This window comes from Theropithecus gelada, chromosome 11 (assembly GCF_003255815.1).
Source record: "Theropithecus gelada isolate Dixy chromosome 11, Tgel_1.0, whole genome shotgun sequence".
NCBI lineage: Eukaryota > Metazoa > Chordata > Mammalia > Primates > Cercopithecidae > Theropithecus > Theropithecus gelada.
This window is the reverse complement of record NC_037679.1, coordinates 101,679,117-101,694,784: the sequence shown is the minus strand read 5'-3', so window position 1 is coordinate 101,694,784 and position 15,668 is coordinate 101,679,117. Positions and strand designations below refer to the sequence as shown.

The window sequence follows — 15,668 nt, the reverse complement described above, 5'->3', positions numbered from 1 at the left end:
CTCAAAAAAAAAAAAAAAAGAAGAGAAGGCTGGCCGGGCGCGGTGGCTCAGGCCTGTAATCCCAGCACTTTGGGAGGCCAAGGCGGGCAGATCACGAAGTCAGGAGATCCAGACCATCCTGGCTAACACGGTGAAACCCCGTCTCCACTAAAAATACAAAAAACTAGCCGGGCGAGGTGGCGGGCGCCTGTAGTCCCAGCTACTCGGGAGGCTGAGGCAGGAGAATGGCGGGAACCCAGGAGGCAGAGCTTGCAGTGAGCCGAGACCGCATCACTGCACTCCAGCCTGGGTGACAGAGCGAGACTCCGTCTCTTATTAAAAAAAAAGAAAAAGAAGAGAAGGCTGAGTGAAGGTCCTTAAAGGGAAAAGACTTACTGTGCTCCCAAACCTCACTTGTGGAGCTGCCAGGCTCTAGCCTGGCTCGCCAGCTCGCAGGTCTGTGGCCCTACTTCATTCACCCACTGGTGATGACTTACACCCGAGATGCTGCACGGGTGACTTTAGCTAGACCTAGGGTAGAACTGTCGACCGTTCACTGGACCGCCAAAGCCTTTCCCTAGAACGCTTTGAGAGGAGACATCTTGTGGACTCAGGGTTTTAGGTGCAGAACAGCCCACAGACAATGTCCCCAGACTCCGATTCTCCCCTCCCTCCTTCCTCTGACACAGGCAAACCTTTTCTGGCAGACAGTACCTCTGGAAGTAGCCTCTTAATTTGGCCTTGGCATTGGGGAAAGGTCAGCTGGGGGGTCAGCTTGGCCTTGGCCGTGCACTCTGGTTACAACCCAGGTGGCAGGCAGCCCACTCCCCTCACCTCCCCCACCATCAGCAGCTGCCTCCTGCGGACAGCCGCAAGCCCTCCAGGCTCCGCAGGACGGGCCGGGCTGGCAGCTGCTCCCTCTGATCCCCGCACTCAAACCCTCTTGCTCTGCCTCTCCTCACCCGATGCTTTTCTGTATGGTCTAACACTACCCAGGGGCCAAGGGCCACCCAAGGGTTTGCCTGACCACGCAGCCCGAACTGGCCCCTGGTCCTGTGAACACGTCCCTGTCCGTAGCACCCGTGGATTCCATTGTGTGGGCACATGCCACTCCTGAACTAGGTGACGCTTTGAGATGAGGAACCCCTTTGCATCATCTTTTTCAATACTGGAAGCCATGGACGCTCTTTGGGGTTTTCCAGGATGCTTCAGGCACAGCGGCAGTCCCTCAGGGGGTGGGCCCATGGGGAGTGCTCAGCCTTCCTTGTTGAGGGCTCCGAGTCCGCCATGGGGCTGCACATGTGCACTAACTGGCTTTTCTTTATGAGCGAACAGGCTCAGGCCTCCTCTCCGGGTCGCTAAGTGTCTCCAGCAGTTGCACCCCCCCATGCCTGCTGCTGCCTGCAGACAGGACAAGAAGTCTGGACGCTCCTACTCGTTTACAGAGGCGGAGGGCACGGTGGCAGTCACACAGGGCAAGGCCGAGGGCCGGGCACCTCCCTGGAGCCTCCCAAGTGTGAAGAAGTCCCCAGGAGAAAGTGCGGGGAGAGGGGAGGAGGTGGCCAGCGCTGAGGAACGGTGCCGGGGGTCAAGGGAGGCTCTGGAACTTCGTCAGGCTGTGTGTGGTTGGTGGCCATGGGCCCTGTTAACCTCGTTCGCAGGTTTCAGTCCCCACAGTGAGGCCTTGTCTTCCTCTCGCTGCTGGGAGATCCCTGTGATCCAGAGAGGGAACCCACAGAATCCTCACCCCACAGATCTGCTTAGGATGGGCAGAGAGGGAGCGTAGGGCTCCTCCCCCGCAGAAGGTGCCCCGCACCCCCTCACCGCTTCCAGCCTTTTGTCCTCTCCGCTGAGAGGCTGCTGGTGTCTCTGCAGGTCGGAACGAGCTGATTGCCCGCTACATCAAGCTCCGGACAGGGAAGACCCGCACCAGGAAGCAGGTGGGCCTCAAGAGACGGGTAGGGGTCCCAGGGGTGGTACCCCAGCACCAGCCTGCTCCCAAGGTGGGCCAGGCCCTCCCAGGACCAGACGCAGACTTTCAAGGGGCGGCAGCTCTGGATGAGTTATCTCTGTTGGGCGTGTCACGGGTGGTCCAGTTTTTCTTTTTTTCTTCCTGAGACGGGGTTTCACTCGTGTTGCCCAGACTGGAGTGCAATGACGCGATCTCAGCTCACTGCAACCTCCGCCTCACGGGTTCAAGCCATTCTCCTGCCTCAGCCTCCCGAATAGCTGGGGTTATAGTCACCCGCCACAACGCCCAGCTAATTTTTTGTATTTTTAGTAGAGACGGGGTTTCACCATGTTGGCCAGGATGGTCTGGAATTCCTGACCTCATGTAATCCGCCCACCTCAGCCTCCCAAAGTGGTGGGATTACAGGCGTGGGATTACATGCCCGGCTGGGTGGTTCAGTTTTCTTGGGGTCCCTGCTGTCATCACTTAGGAGGAAACTCCTCCCCTCTCTGGAAAGTCAACAGCCCCCTCTTTTTTTTTTTTTTTTTTTTTTTTTTTTTTTGAGACGGAGTCTCGCTCTGTCGCCCAGGCTGGAGTGCAGTGGCCGGATCTCAGCTCACTGCAAGCTCCGCCTCCCGGGTTCCCGCCATTCTCCTGCCTCAGCCTCCCGAGTAGCTGGGACTACAGGCGCCTGCCACCTCGCCCGGCTTGTTTTTTGTAGTTTTAGTAGAGAGGGGGTTTCACTGTGTTCACCAGGAAGGTCTCGATCTCCTGACCTCGTGATCCGCCCGTCTCGGCCTCCCAAAGTGCTGGGATTACAGGCTTGAGCCACCGCGCCCGGCCACAACAGCCCCCTCTTATCCTTCTCCAGGACACCAGGACAGATAGTAAAACAGTGGCACTACTTTTTTTTTTTTTTCTTTTTTGAGACAGAGTCCCGCTCTGTTGCCCAAGCTGGAGTACAGTGATGCAATCTCCACTCACTGCAACCTCCACCTCCTGGGTTCAAGCAATTCTCCTACCTCAGTCTTCCAAGTAGCTGGGATAACAGGAATGCACCACCACACCCAGCTAATTTTTGTGGTTTTAGTAGAAATGGAGTTTCACTATGTTGGCCGGGCTGGTCTCGAACTCCTGACCTCAAGTGATCCACCTGCCTTAGCCTCCCAAAGTGCTGGGATTACAGGTGTGAGCCACTGCTCCCTGCCGGCACTGCGCTTTTGAAATATTGCCAGCTTCTGGATTAGCTGGGCAAGGCAGGACTGAGGGCCGACCAGTTGACCCTTTCATTCATTCATTCATTTTGTCCACAGATGTGGATCGAGGGCGGTGGAGGGCGAGGGTCGGGAAGCCAGAAGCCAGGCAGGGGAACACAGGTTGCTGGGAGGTAGAGACAGGAGCCCTCTCTCCCTGCCACAGGTTTCCAGCCACATCCAGGTGCTGGCTCGTCGCAAAGCTCGCGAGATCCAGGCCAAGCTAAAGGTAAGGAAACTGCAGTGTTGGGGGCTGGAGGGGCCAGGAGTGGTGGCTTTCTCCAGCAGTATGCCTTCCCTTTGGGGTCAGGGCGTGGCTGCTGGTGTGCGAGTCAGTGTGCCTCTCTCTGTTGAGGAAAGCCAGGTTGGGTCTGTAACCTGTCTCGCATCCGCACAAGAGGGCCAAGTGGTGGACGCCTGGCTCCCCACACCCTGGGAGCTACAGGCCAGGCTCCTGCTGGGATCCCCCCTCGCTAGCTCCTGCTTAGAGGGGCTCACATGGCTCAGAGCAGCCAGATCACCCGCCAGCCCTCATTTCTTGAGGGCGCCTTAGTGCCCTCAACCAGAACATGTAGAGCAGCAGGGGCATGGGGGGCACCTGCTGTGGGGGTGGGGGTGGCGTTTATGGTGTTGTGGGAGCTGGGGAATTCCTTCCTGCTTCCTGCCCTGTGGGACTGGGGGTTCCTTCCCTTCCCTGGGTCAGCCCCGTCTTGCAGGGCCCCTGCTCATAGGTGACAGCTCTGGGGGGCCTGATGTTGCGGCATTCCCCTCGGGGTAGCCCTGCTCCCCACAGGAGTCAGGCCTCTGGGACCCTGGAACTGGGGGCCTTTGGGTGAACACTAGGAGGGTGTGAGCTCTCCATCAGGGAGATGATGACCACAGAGCCTGCACAGCCAGTCGGTGGGAAGATCTGACATTTGAGGCATTAAGTCTAGACCATTTATAAACATTTTTATTGATGTATTTTTAGAGACAGGATCTCCGTCACCCACGCGGAGTGCAGTGACGCAATCATAGCTCACGGCCGCGTTGACCTCATAAACTCCAACCATCCTCCCACCTCAGCCTCCTGAGTATCTGGGACCATAGGCAAGTGCCACTGCACGGCCATTTTTTTCTATTTTTTTATAGAGACAGAGTCTCCCTATTTTGTCTGAGAGGTCCGTAAACCTTGGGGCTCAAGAGATCCTCTTGCCTTGGCCTCTCAAAGTGCTGAAATTATAGGCATGAGTCACTGGGACTGGCCTGCAAACATTTTTTTTTTAAGCAATGTAGCCCCTTTCCTTTTTTTCTCCCAACAAAATATCACGCTGATGTGTTATCAGAGGAGCTGTTCTGGTCAAAGCGAGGTTGGCAAGGCTCCTCTCCTCCCGTGAATCCTTTCCTACCTCATGACACTTGGACTCTAGGGGACCTCAGAACCCAGTTTAAAAGCTACTGGGAGGTCAGGCATAATGGCTCATGCCTGTAAGCACTTTGGGAGGCCAAGGTGGGCGGATCACTTGAGGTCAGGAGTTCGAGACCAGCCTGGCCAACATGGTGAAACCCTGTCTCTACTAAAAATATAAAAACTAGCCAGGTGTGGTGGCGCACACCTGTAATCCCAGCTACTGGGGAGGCTAAGGTAGGAGAATCGCTTGAACCTGGGAAGCAGAGGTTGCAGTGAGCCAAGATAGTGCCACTGCACTCCAACCTGGGCAATAGAGTGAGATTCCATCTCAAAAAAGCCACTGGGCTAGCTGGGCATGCACGCCTGTAATCCCAGCTACTTGGAGGTTGATGGCAGGAGGTGGAGTCTGCAGTGAGCTGTGACTGCACCTGTAACTGGCCACTTCAGCCTGGGCAACATTGTGAGACCCCATCTCTAAAAATATTTTTTATATTAAAGAAAAGCCACTGAATTAGATGACCTTGAAGGTCCCGTCTGGCCCTGGCAGTTCATGATCCTGACACTGGAATCTCAGAATGAGTGGGCGGGAACCACAGACCTTTCTGCCTCCTAGGAAGCCACACCCCACTGCCCACTCAGTTCCATTCCTCCTGCCATCAGCCCAGCTGTTCCCCAAGCCCCACAACTGTGGCCTGGCACCTCGCTCCTTTTTCCCTGGGACAGCTGACCGGCCCTCAGCTGTTGCTCCCTGCCTCTCAGCCTGGCTCGTGTACGCTGGAAGCACCCACAGCCTAGCCCTGCTCCCTGTTTCCCCTCTTTTGTCCGCCTCTGACTCACCGGGACCCCGCAGATGACCACAGTGAATAGACTTCCCACTGCTGCGTTTAGGGCAACCCCTTGGGGGCCAGCTGTGAGGCCCAAATTTGCCTCAGGGAATTGTATTCATCCTTGTTCACAGGTTCTGACTTGGGGCCCAAGGACAGCCTTCAGTGGATGGCTGGACAGACACCAAGGGGAGCCATAAACTCCTTAAAATATGCAAATTTTCATGTATATGTGAATTTCCTTGGAGAGATTGCTGTGAGGATTTTGTCATATTCTCAAAGAATCTAGAACCCAAAGTTATTAAGCTCTGGGTTAGAGAGTGATCTGGTAGAAATCCCTGAGTGAGAGGCTGGGTCGTAGGCCTGGCTCTGCCCCATGGCCGTGGGTACTTGGGCAAAGTCACTGGGACCTCCTGGAGCTCCGTTCAGTTTCCTCATCTGTAAAGTGACAGACGAGCAAGGTGATATCCAAGTGCCCCTCCCGGCCCCAGTTAGTGGCTCCCTGGCTCCGTTGCCCGGCTACTGCTGTCACTCCCATCAGGTCCTTCCCACTTCCTCCTGACCCCTGCCCTACCCTGCTCAGGCCGTGGTTTCCTGAGCCCCAGCCGTTTGTTTAGATCAAGTATCCAGGAAGGCAGGCACTGAGCAGGTGCAGCCCCGGCCTCGTGATGCAGTTAAGTGCCGAGGTCTGTGGGCTCGCGGGGGTGCGCCTGCCAAGTCCCTCGTGCCCTCCTGCGGGGAGAGGCCGGGGGCTGGCCTGGGCACTTTCCTCCTGAAAACTGCAAGTGTCCCTGGATGAGACACACCCTTAGACTTACTAGTTAGCTCCCTCTTTGGTTATCAGAGACAACCTCTGAGAGCAAAGCCCAAGTTTGGCCCCAAAAGGACAGTGGGGAGGAGGCCAGGAAGGACCAGGGACAAACCTCATCTGTTTCACTGCTTTGTCCATGTTGACAATGACCCACTGCTCAGAACGGTTCCCCACTCCCCACCGCCCTCTATGATGCGTCTCCCTGGACCCCTTCATTTGCATGGCCCCCTGTGTGCCAATCTGGACCAAGCTCAGCTGGCCACCCTCACCACTCTCAGCACCCTAGTCACCCAAATTCTCGGAGCCTCAGTTTCTTCATCTTAAAGATCCTACTAGTCCTGCCAGTCTCAGGACACAGTGAGGCTGTGTTCTTGAAAACCTTCCCTGGGCTGCCTCATGCCACATGGGTGAAATGGTCACCTTGAGAGGCTGAGTGGAAGGGCCTGCTGTGTTCTGGCTCCACACCTGCATGGCACCAGGACGGCAGGGGAGCACTAAGCCTCTCTGAGCCTCCGGGCTGCGGTGCTGCGCGCCTCATGGAGCTGCAGTGTGGACCGTGTCGAGGCATCCCTCAGAAGAGCTTGTGAGGTGCAAGGCTTGCCGTTGCTTCTCAACTTCTGTGTTTACTTTATTTTTTAGAGACTCCCACTCTGTCGCCCAGGCTGGAGTGCATTAGTGCTGTCACAGCTCATTGCAGCCTCGACCTCCTGGGCTGAGGTGATCCTCCTGCCTCAGCCTCCCAAGTAGTTGGGAGGTTCTCAACCTTTGTGTCACTTAAGGGAGATCCGGATCTACCAAGTTAATTATTATTAGTTATTCAATAATGGTTTTATCTTTCTCATTAAAAAAAAATTCATGGCTGGGGGCAGTCGCTCATGCCTATAATCCCAGCACTGGGTGGTCGAGGCCAGAGGATCACTTGAAGCCAGGAGTTTGAGACCAGCCTGGGCTAATGAGATGCTGTCTGAAAAAAAAATAATAATCATAAAGATATTTATTTATGTATTTATTTAGACAGATTCTTGGTCTGTTGCCCAGGCTGGAGTGCAGTGGTGCAATCTCAGCTCACTGCAGTCCCTGTTTCCCAGGTTTAAGCTATCCTCCCACCTCAGCTCCTTGAGTAGCTTGGCCAAAGGCACACACCACCAGACCTGGCTAAGTTTTGTATTTTTTGTAGAGACAGGTTTCGCCAAGTTGCCCAGGCTGGCCTTGAACTCCTGGGCTCAGGCAATCTACCAACCTCAGCCTCTCCAGGTGCTGGGATAACAGGCATGAGCCACCGCTTCCGGCCAGATACCAAATTTCTAATCAGAGCTCCTGAGTTGACTCAGTCGAGCCATTTAGCCCTGATAAAGCTGCAGACAGTGAATGATGCTTGCTGTTCCAGCCTGGGTGTGTGTGGTCTTTTGGGATAATCCCTGCTGGGTACAGTAACGCATGCCTGTGGTCCCAGCTACTCAGGAGGCTGAGATGGGCAGATCATTGGAGCCCAGGAGTTTGAAGCTGTCGTGAGCCACAATTGTGCAGTACTCCAGCCTGTGTGACAGAGCGAGACCCTGTCTCTGAAAAAAAAAAAAAAAAAAAAGACACAATTTCCATTAGGCTTCTTGCAATAGGGAATGTTGTGTCATTGGTTTTGAAGACCTTTGGAATTCAGGCACTCAGGATGGAAAGCACTGGCTTATACGAATATAGCAAACTATTACTATTGTTACCCGTGCCATCCACGTGGCTTTCCCTGTGTGCTCATTTGTTCCGGGCCTATTCAGGGTGAACCCATCCTCTGGGGTCTTAGAGCCTTTGGAGGGCAGACAGTGGGTATTTACCTTCTGATCCGTGAAAGATGAGTGAGTCCCAGGTGCCTGCAGCGCCCAGGGAGATCCTTAGGGAGGACCGAGGCAGATAGGGCCACAGAAAATGGTCTCTTGCCTCCAGACAGCCCGTGTGGCCAGGGACGATGCTTTCTGTGCACTTGAGTCGGGATCCAGCAGATATTTATGCTTCGTTTTCACAAGACAAGTGCTGAGCTGGGCACCCGTGGTAGAGAGGTGAGCAAAGCATAGAAGACCCTCGTTCTCGAGGTGGCCCCGTAATTAATAAAATGACAGATAATGTCTCTCTAAGCTCTGAAGAAATAAGCAGGGCAAGTGTCATGCCCCTTTGACAGATGAGAAAACTGACCAGAGAAACCAGGTGACTTTTTATCAGTTGTAAAACAAGTTAATAGCATGGCACAGACTTAACGCCTGGTCCCCCAGCTCTGGCCACTGGCAGTGAGACAGCTTCCCTGACCCCAGAGCCAGACCCGCCTGGCCTCAGCCTGACTAGTGACCCTGCTGAGGTCCTCCCTTGCAATGTCTCCCCCAGGACCAGGCAGCTAAGGACAAGGCCCTGCAGAGCATGGCTGCCATGTCGTCTGCACAGATCATCTCCGCCACGGCCTTCCACAGTAGCATGGCCCTCGCCCGGGGCCCCGGCCGCCCAGCAGTCTCAGGGGTAAGTGGGCTGCCGAGAGCCGGAGGCCAGGCCAGCCCTCTCCTCCTCCCTCCTCCCTGTTCAGAAGGACCAGAAGCATTGGCCAGCCCAGATTTCTCTCACCTGAGTCCTATTGGCCAGGGCAGTCAGGGAAGGAGGGAACAAGACCAAGGGGCCACACAAGTCCCGGCGTGGCTGATATTGGGATGCCTTTCTTTGGGTCCTCAACAGTGACTGCAGACTTTTCACAAGGGGGAAATGGGAGCTTCCAGGAGCTGACCAACTGGTAGCTCTGCCAAGTTGGCCCAATTTACAGATGAGGAAGCTGAAGCCAAGGTGGCTGAGCTGAAGCCTGAGACCAGCATGTCCCTGGGCAGCCCGTGCCATGCAGCCTCATTCCTGCCCTCCTGCCAGGTGGAGAGCTGGTGCCCAAGAACAAACCCCCGGTCAGATTTTAAATTTCCCAGCCATGACCATGTTGGCCACACTCTCAGAATGATCCAGAAAAGCCCCTTTTCAGAGCTGTCTCCTCGGAGGGGTTTCTTGGCTCCAGGGACTAAATGAGTCTTCAAGGCACCTGCAGCACCACCGTAGGCACGTGAGGAAGGGGCAGTGCCAGGCCACAGCAGTTTTCAAAGTGTGTCCCAGAGAGCACTCGTCCATCCGCATGTTAAACAGATGGGACACAGTGGTGCTGTGGGTACGTTCGGGACTCTTGGCACTAAGTGGGTTCTTGGCACTGGGACTTTTCCGAGCCTTAGGTCTGCACTGTGACTCTGCAGGGGGTTGTCCTGTGCAGTGTGGACCACACCTGGGTGCTTTTCCCACGGAGCCCGTCATCCACAGGGCCTGAGAGTCCCCTGAAACCCACTCTGGGGGTGCTGCTGTGGTCTGTTAGCATTCACTAGCTAGACGAGGGCGAGGGCTCCAGCCTCTCCTCCCAGTGGAGGCCCTGCCCTGTCCCACCCCCACCCCCATGCCACAGGGCCCTGGGTGCACCTGGGGCCATGCTGATTCCATGCCTTTTGCCTCCTCAGTTTTGGCAAGGAGCTTTGCCAGGCCAAGCCGGAACATCCCATGAGTGAGTATGGCCTGCTTTCTGCTGCCAGTTGCTCCCTGAACTGAACTTGAACTCATAAACTCATGACATTGAGCCCGGGCCCCAGGGTGTGCTGGGGCTGCTGCTGGGGTCTGCCTTTCAGGATGGCTTTGAGCTCCGGGACTGGGCTCTCCTACTCTCAGGCATCACTGGGCTCATCTGTGATGTCCACACCCTAGGGTGGTATTTGCCAAAACCCCAGTCTGTCCAGGGTGTAGGCAGGGCCAGAGCTGAGGTCCCCCAGGGGAGGAGGCTGGGAGTCAGATCTCTGGCTGGCCTGGGAGGAGGAAAGGGAGGGGTGGATTTCTTCATGTCTGTGTCTGTGACCCACCACGAAACCCAAGGGAGTCGGCAGGGGTGGGAGTAGGAGGCCGAGGCCCATCAAGACCACTGAAATCCAGACCACCAGGACCTACCACACAGAGACCACTGGCCCCAGTGCAGGGATCCGTGGTGGCAGCCTGCCCGAGGCTAACACCTCCCCTCTTCTCTCTCCCGCAGTGTGAAGCCTTTCTCTCAGCAAACCTATGCTGTCCAGCCTCCGCTGCCTCTGCCAGGTGGGTGAGCGCTGCGTGTCTCCCTTGCCATCCATCGCAGCTGTGCGGCTCCGGCCTCTGGGTCCAGGCCCCTGCATGTCCCTGTTAGATGCTGCCCCATCACGCATTCCGACCACACATCCTGGTCCCTGGCCACACCCCATTCCTTGCCCCCAGGAAGCACACCTCAGCCGTGTGCCAAGCCCCTTTGTGCCCTTCGGGTTGCCTTGTCCCTGTCCCCTCCCAGCTGTGCTCAGGGCTTGTGGGGCACATGCCTTCCAAGGGCAGTGCCTGTGCCCGGGTGGCTGCCCCACTTGTCCTACCTTGTTACTGCAGTGTGCCTCGCACACCAGGCTCCTGGGAGGGCTGAGGGGTGTCTAACTCACCAGCCTGGGGCCCCTCCCGAGAAGAGGGACCCTTGTGAAAGAAGACCTGGTGGAGGCAGCCAGCTCTGCCGACAGGAGCCCCCCTGCCCTCTCACTGACAGGCTCCCTTCTGTCCTCGCCTCTTTCTCGGGAGGGGCCCTCACCACCTCCCACTCTGTAGGGCAAGACCAGCTCCTCACCCTTAAACTGCCCATTCTGGTGTGGACTCTGCCTGCCCAGCCCCTTGGCTTTCCTGCCACCGAGAGCAGCCCTGCTGTCTCCTGCCCCCCCACGTCCTGAAGGCTGCGTTCTGTCGTTCACACATCAAAACGAAGTCACAGCGTCGGATCCCGTCCACCCTCTGTCTCATGGCAGTCCTCTCCCGTCCACGCTGACCCTGTCTTCACTCCAGGCCTGCTGGCTTTTGCCTGTGTTCCTGCAGCAGCCTCTTCACCGGCTCCCTGTCCCGTCTCACCTCCTCTCGTCACCCTGTCACTCACCAGAGCTTCAGTCTCATGGTGTTGCTTCCAGGCTTATGGTGCCTTCCTGGCCCCCTGTTGCCTTCAGAACATGATCTAAACTACAGTAGGATTGGAGTAGCTTCATCTGTTAGCAGCGCTGGATGGAGAGCCTCTTCTGGGCCAGGCCCTGTTCTGGGAGCTGGGGAGACACCTGTGACGCACACAGGAAATGTCCCCGTCTCTCCGGGGTGATGCCACATTGTAATAGTTGATTCATCTGGTTATTTCCCCGAGGGGAACAGAAGTTGCTGGACAGCAGGAACTGAACAGTGCCTGTTCTGGAAGCCGTGGTCCTGCAGGACCCCAGTTGCCCTCCAGAATCCAGTCTTGCTGGGCGGTTCCATGCAGAGTCCTGAGTGGCCTGAGTTGTACCAGATGAGCCCCTCCCCACCAGAGAGGCTCCGGGATGCCCAAGCCTTGCACTCTCTCCTCCACCTCTGCTAGGAGGTCCGTTTAGGGAGACAGGCGGCCCCCCAGGCAGCACGGGTCTGTCCAAGGAGGCCCGGGGTCCTTGCAGAGGGTGTGGGCAGGGCGGGTGTCCGTGACCAGGTTCCATGTGCCTCTCTTACTTTGTGCAGGGTTTGAGTCTCCTGCAGGGCCCGCCCCATCGCCCTCTGCGCCCCCGGCACCCCCGTGGCAGGGCCGCAGCGTGGCCAGCTCCAAGCTCTGGATGTTGGAGTTCTCAGCCTTCCTGGAGCAGCAGCAGGACCCGGACACGGTAGGTCCTGGCCTGTGCCTGGCTGGCTCCCCCGCCACCCCCTCTGCCTCTGTTTCTGCTTCCAGTGCTCTTGTCCCACTCTACACTGGGGCTTAATTCAAGTTCCTTGTTCCTTTATGATCTTTCCTTCCGTCCTTCCCCCGATTCCGTTCCTCCTTCACGTCACCCCTCTTCCCTCTTTCCCTCCTCCCTGGCCCAGTGCCCTGTTCCTCCCTCCCTGTCCTGTGTTCCTCCTCCCCTCCTAACCCAACCAACCCTTAGTCCAAGGTCACTGTGGTCCCAGCCCCACCCCCACACTGTCCCAGCCTTTCCCTGGCTCTGAGAGGCAGGCAGGAAGCTGGGGAGTCTCCTGTGTGTCTGCTCCACATCCTACGGGATACCAGCCTGTCCCCTTCAGTGTCCAGTGTCCTGGGTGACCAGCGTCACCTGCAAAGATCAGAGGGGGACCTGGAGGAGGCCAAGGTGACGGGATGCCAGGGCCCTTCTCACTCTGACATCTTCAAACTTCTTTTTTTTTTTTTTTAGACAGAGACTTGCTCTGTCGCCCAGGCTAGAGTGCAGTGGTGTGATCTCAACTTACTGCAACCTCCGCCTCCTGAGTTCAAGCGATTCTCCTGCCTTAGCCTCCCGAGTAGCTGGGATTATAGATGCCCGCCACCACACCTGGCTAATTTTTGTATTTTTAGTAGAGACTGGGTTTCACCATGTTGGCCAGGCTGGTCTTGAACTCCTGACCTCAGCTTCCCAAAGTGCTGGGATTACAGGTGTGAGCCACTGTGCCCAGCTCAAACTTCTTTTTAACTGACGACCCCGTGAACCGAATAGACTCTTAGAAGTTCAGGATGTAAAATAAAAGAAGTCTTTTACCATCTCTGTTTCACTCATGGGGAAACTATGGTCCAGAAAGGCCAAGTGGCTTGTGCCGGGTCACGTGGTGGGCATGCAGAGCCGGGGCTGTCTGACCGTCTGGCCTGTGCTCCACCTCCCTCAGACCCACTCTCTCTACAGTACAACAAGCACCTCTTCGTGCACATTGGCCAGTCCAGCCCAAGCTACAGCGACCCCTACCTCGAAGCCGTGGACATCCGCCAAATCTATGACAAATTCCCGGAGAAAAAGGGTGGACTCAAGGAGCTCTTTGAACGGGGACCCTCCAATGCCTTTTTTCTTGTGAAGTTCTGGGTAAGCCTGTGATAAACTCTTCCTTCCTACCACCAGGGCGTCTGTGGTAGTGAGAATGGGGCGAGAGTACCCAGAGCGTGCCCTTGCCACAGTAGAAACTTGGGGATGTGGCACCAGTGAGAAGGGGAGAGCAAGCCCAGCATGGCTATGGGGTGGTCAGAGCTGAGCTGGGGAACAGGGCGGTGATCCCAGAGAGCTGGCCTAGTCAAATGAAGCCTTGTCTTGCGGGTGGTGATGGCAGCTAATCCCGGCAAGAGGTGGAGCCCTCAGGAGGTGAAGTTCCAGAAAAAGACACAGGGGAACCTACGGGGATGAATGAAGACATGATGAGGAGCGCCCTCGTCACCCAGGTCTTTGAATGACAAGTCCTGCATGGGTTTCCAGGCCTGGAGCTCGTCCTTCAGTGCTCATGTCCAAGGCATGTTGGGCTGAACAGAGCTTGGAGAAGGGGAGGGGAGTGTTGGATGGGCGAGGCCACCCCAGCAGAAACACCCACCCAACTTCTCAGATAGCTCAGCCCATAGACTTGGCCTCTGTGGCCCTCCCACCTCACCCCTGGGCAGGTGTTTTGTGGGTAGAACCCCCTCCATTAGAAATGTCTTGTCTGAGGCCCAGAGGTACAGTAGCTGCCCTGGGATCCTAGCTTCCTGCGGGCCCAGTATGTGCAGAAAAGGGGTGCGAGGAGAGAGTCAGACAAATAAGTGCTAATGAAGCCCGCGGTGAGGAAGGACAGGAAATCAGGCTCTGTGACTGAGGCTTGGAATATTCTTAGGACATGGACTGAGGTTTTGGTGGCTCTGCCCGCATCCCTCTTCCCCACTCCCTTTCAGCTCTCTGCATGCTCTTTTCTTTTTTTGAGATGGAGTCTCGTTCTGTCGCCCAGGTTGGAGTGCAGTGGTGCGATCTCGGCTCACTGCAAGCTCCGCCTCCCGAGTTCACGGCATTCTCCTGCCTCAGCCTCCCCAGTAGCTGGGACTACAGGCGCCTGCCACCACGCCCGGCTAATTTTGTTTTGTATTTTTTAGTAGAGACAGGGTTTCACAATGTTAGCCAGGATGGCCTCGATCTCCTGACCTCATGATCCGCCCGCCTCGGCCTCCCAAAGTGCTGGGATTACAGGCGTGAGCCACTGCACCCGGCCTTACACGCTCTTTTCAATGCCTCTTGTGCAGAGATTCTTGCCATTTATTTGCTCCCAGGCCATTTTCATAATCTGAAAGCTTTACTTTTCCTAGAAAGAGGCGTATTCACACCAAAGTTTACGTACACGTTCAGATGGCTTGCCAGCTCCCAGTGAGCAGCCCCCAGCCTGGCTCTCACCCACAGCTGAACGTGGGGGCAGGCTGTCTCCAGAAGGGACAAGTGTTGGAACTGAGACCTAGGGCCCCTGACCTTCAAGACACTTAGCATTTGCGCTCAACTAGCAGGATGGAAGTTGGACCCCAGCCTGAGGGATGGGCACAGCTGTTGGCAAAGATGGGCAAGGCTGTTGCAGCCTGGGAGTGCATGAGTAGTAAAGGCAGAAGGAAGTGGGCTCTGGTGAAGTTGAAGCCGTAGGTAAAGGTATGAAAGAGGGAATAAGAGGAGACAACTGGAAAAGTGAGTTAGATTCTGGAAGGTCTAGATCATGCTAAAGTTTGAGTTTTAACCTGTTCTGGAATGAAAAATAAGTAATATTTTATTTTACTTGGTCTTCTTTTTAAATTAATGCATGTTTATGGTTAAAATGTTAATTAATACCAGGAGGCTTATTTAACAAAAAAGAATGAAGGGCCAGGTGCGGTGGCTCATGCCTGTAATCCCAGCACTTTGGGAGGCTGAGGCGGGCAGATCACAAGGCCAGGAGTTCAAGACCAGCTTGACCAACATGGTGAAACCCCATTTCTACTTAAAAAAAAAAAAAAAAAATTAGTCAGGCGTGGTGGCGCACGCCTGTAATCCCAGCTACTCAGGAGGCTGAGGCAGGAGAATCACTTGAACCTGAGAGGCAGAGGATGTAGTGAACCAAGATCATGCCACTGCATTCCAGCCTGGGCAACAGAGCGAGACTCTGTCTCAAAAAAAAAGAATGAAAAGCATCATATTCTTGTCCTACTCCTCCCCACACCCAAATCCCAATCCCCAAAGGTAGTCACTGCAAATTTCAGCTGTTTATTTTGGGCTTTATCTCTTTAGTTCTAAGTAATATGCTTATATTGCTATATCTCGATGCCCAGATTAAGACATTTTATTTTCATTCCACTTTCCCCCCTTATCATCCCAATGTAATTATATCCAATAAGTTATTTAATTTAATTTAGCAAAAGTCATAAAACGTTCACATTTTTTGACAATGTAGATTGATCACCAAAGAGCCAAGAACGGGCCGGGTGTGGCGGTTCATCCCTGTGATCCCAGCACTTTGGGAACCCAATGTGGGCAGATTACTTGAGTTCAAGACCAGCCTGGGCAACATGATGAAACCCCGTCTCTACAAAAAATACGAAAAGTAGCTGGGCGTGGTGGCATGCGCCTGTGGTCTCAGCTACTTGGGAGGCTGAGGTAGGAGGATTGCTTGAGCCCGG

At 55.4% G+C, this 15,668-nt stretch overlaps 1 protein-coding gene across 4 annotated transcripts in view; it reads left to right on the top strand.

The window, feature by feature from the left end:
* The window catches only part of TEAD4 (TEA domain transcription factor 4), an 84,635-nt gene that overhangs the window by 53,059 nt on the left and 15,908 nt on the right, over positions 1-15,668 (top strand). For 3 of the 4 annotated variants that reach the window (XM_025403492.1, XM_025403494.1, XM_025403491.1), the window contains 7 exons: positions 1,855-1,919; positions 3,350-3,412; positions 8,576-8,704; positions 9,721-9,764; positions 10,284-10,339; positions 11,783-11,922; positions 12,931-13,104. In XM_025403492.1, the coding sequence (XP_025259277.1) occupies positions 1,855-1,919; positions 3,350-3,412; positions 8,576-8,704; positions 9,721-9,764; positions 10,284-10,339; positions 11,783-11,922; positions 12,931-13,104 (671 nt within the window). The remainder of the gene's footprint in view (positions 1-1,854; positions 1,920-3,349; positions 3,413-8,575; positions 8,705-9,720; positions 9,765-10,283; positions 10,340-11,782; positions 11,923-12,930; positions 13,105-15,668) is intronic. The other variant, XM_025403493.1, reaches the window with a different exon arrangement.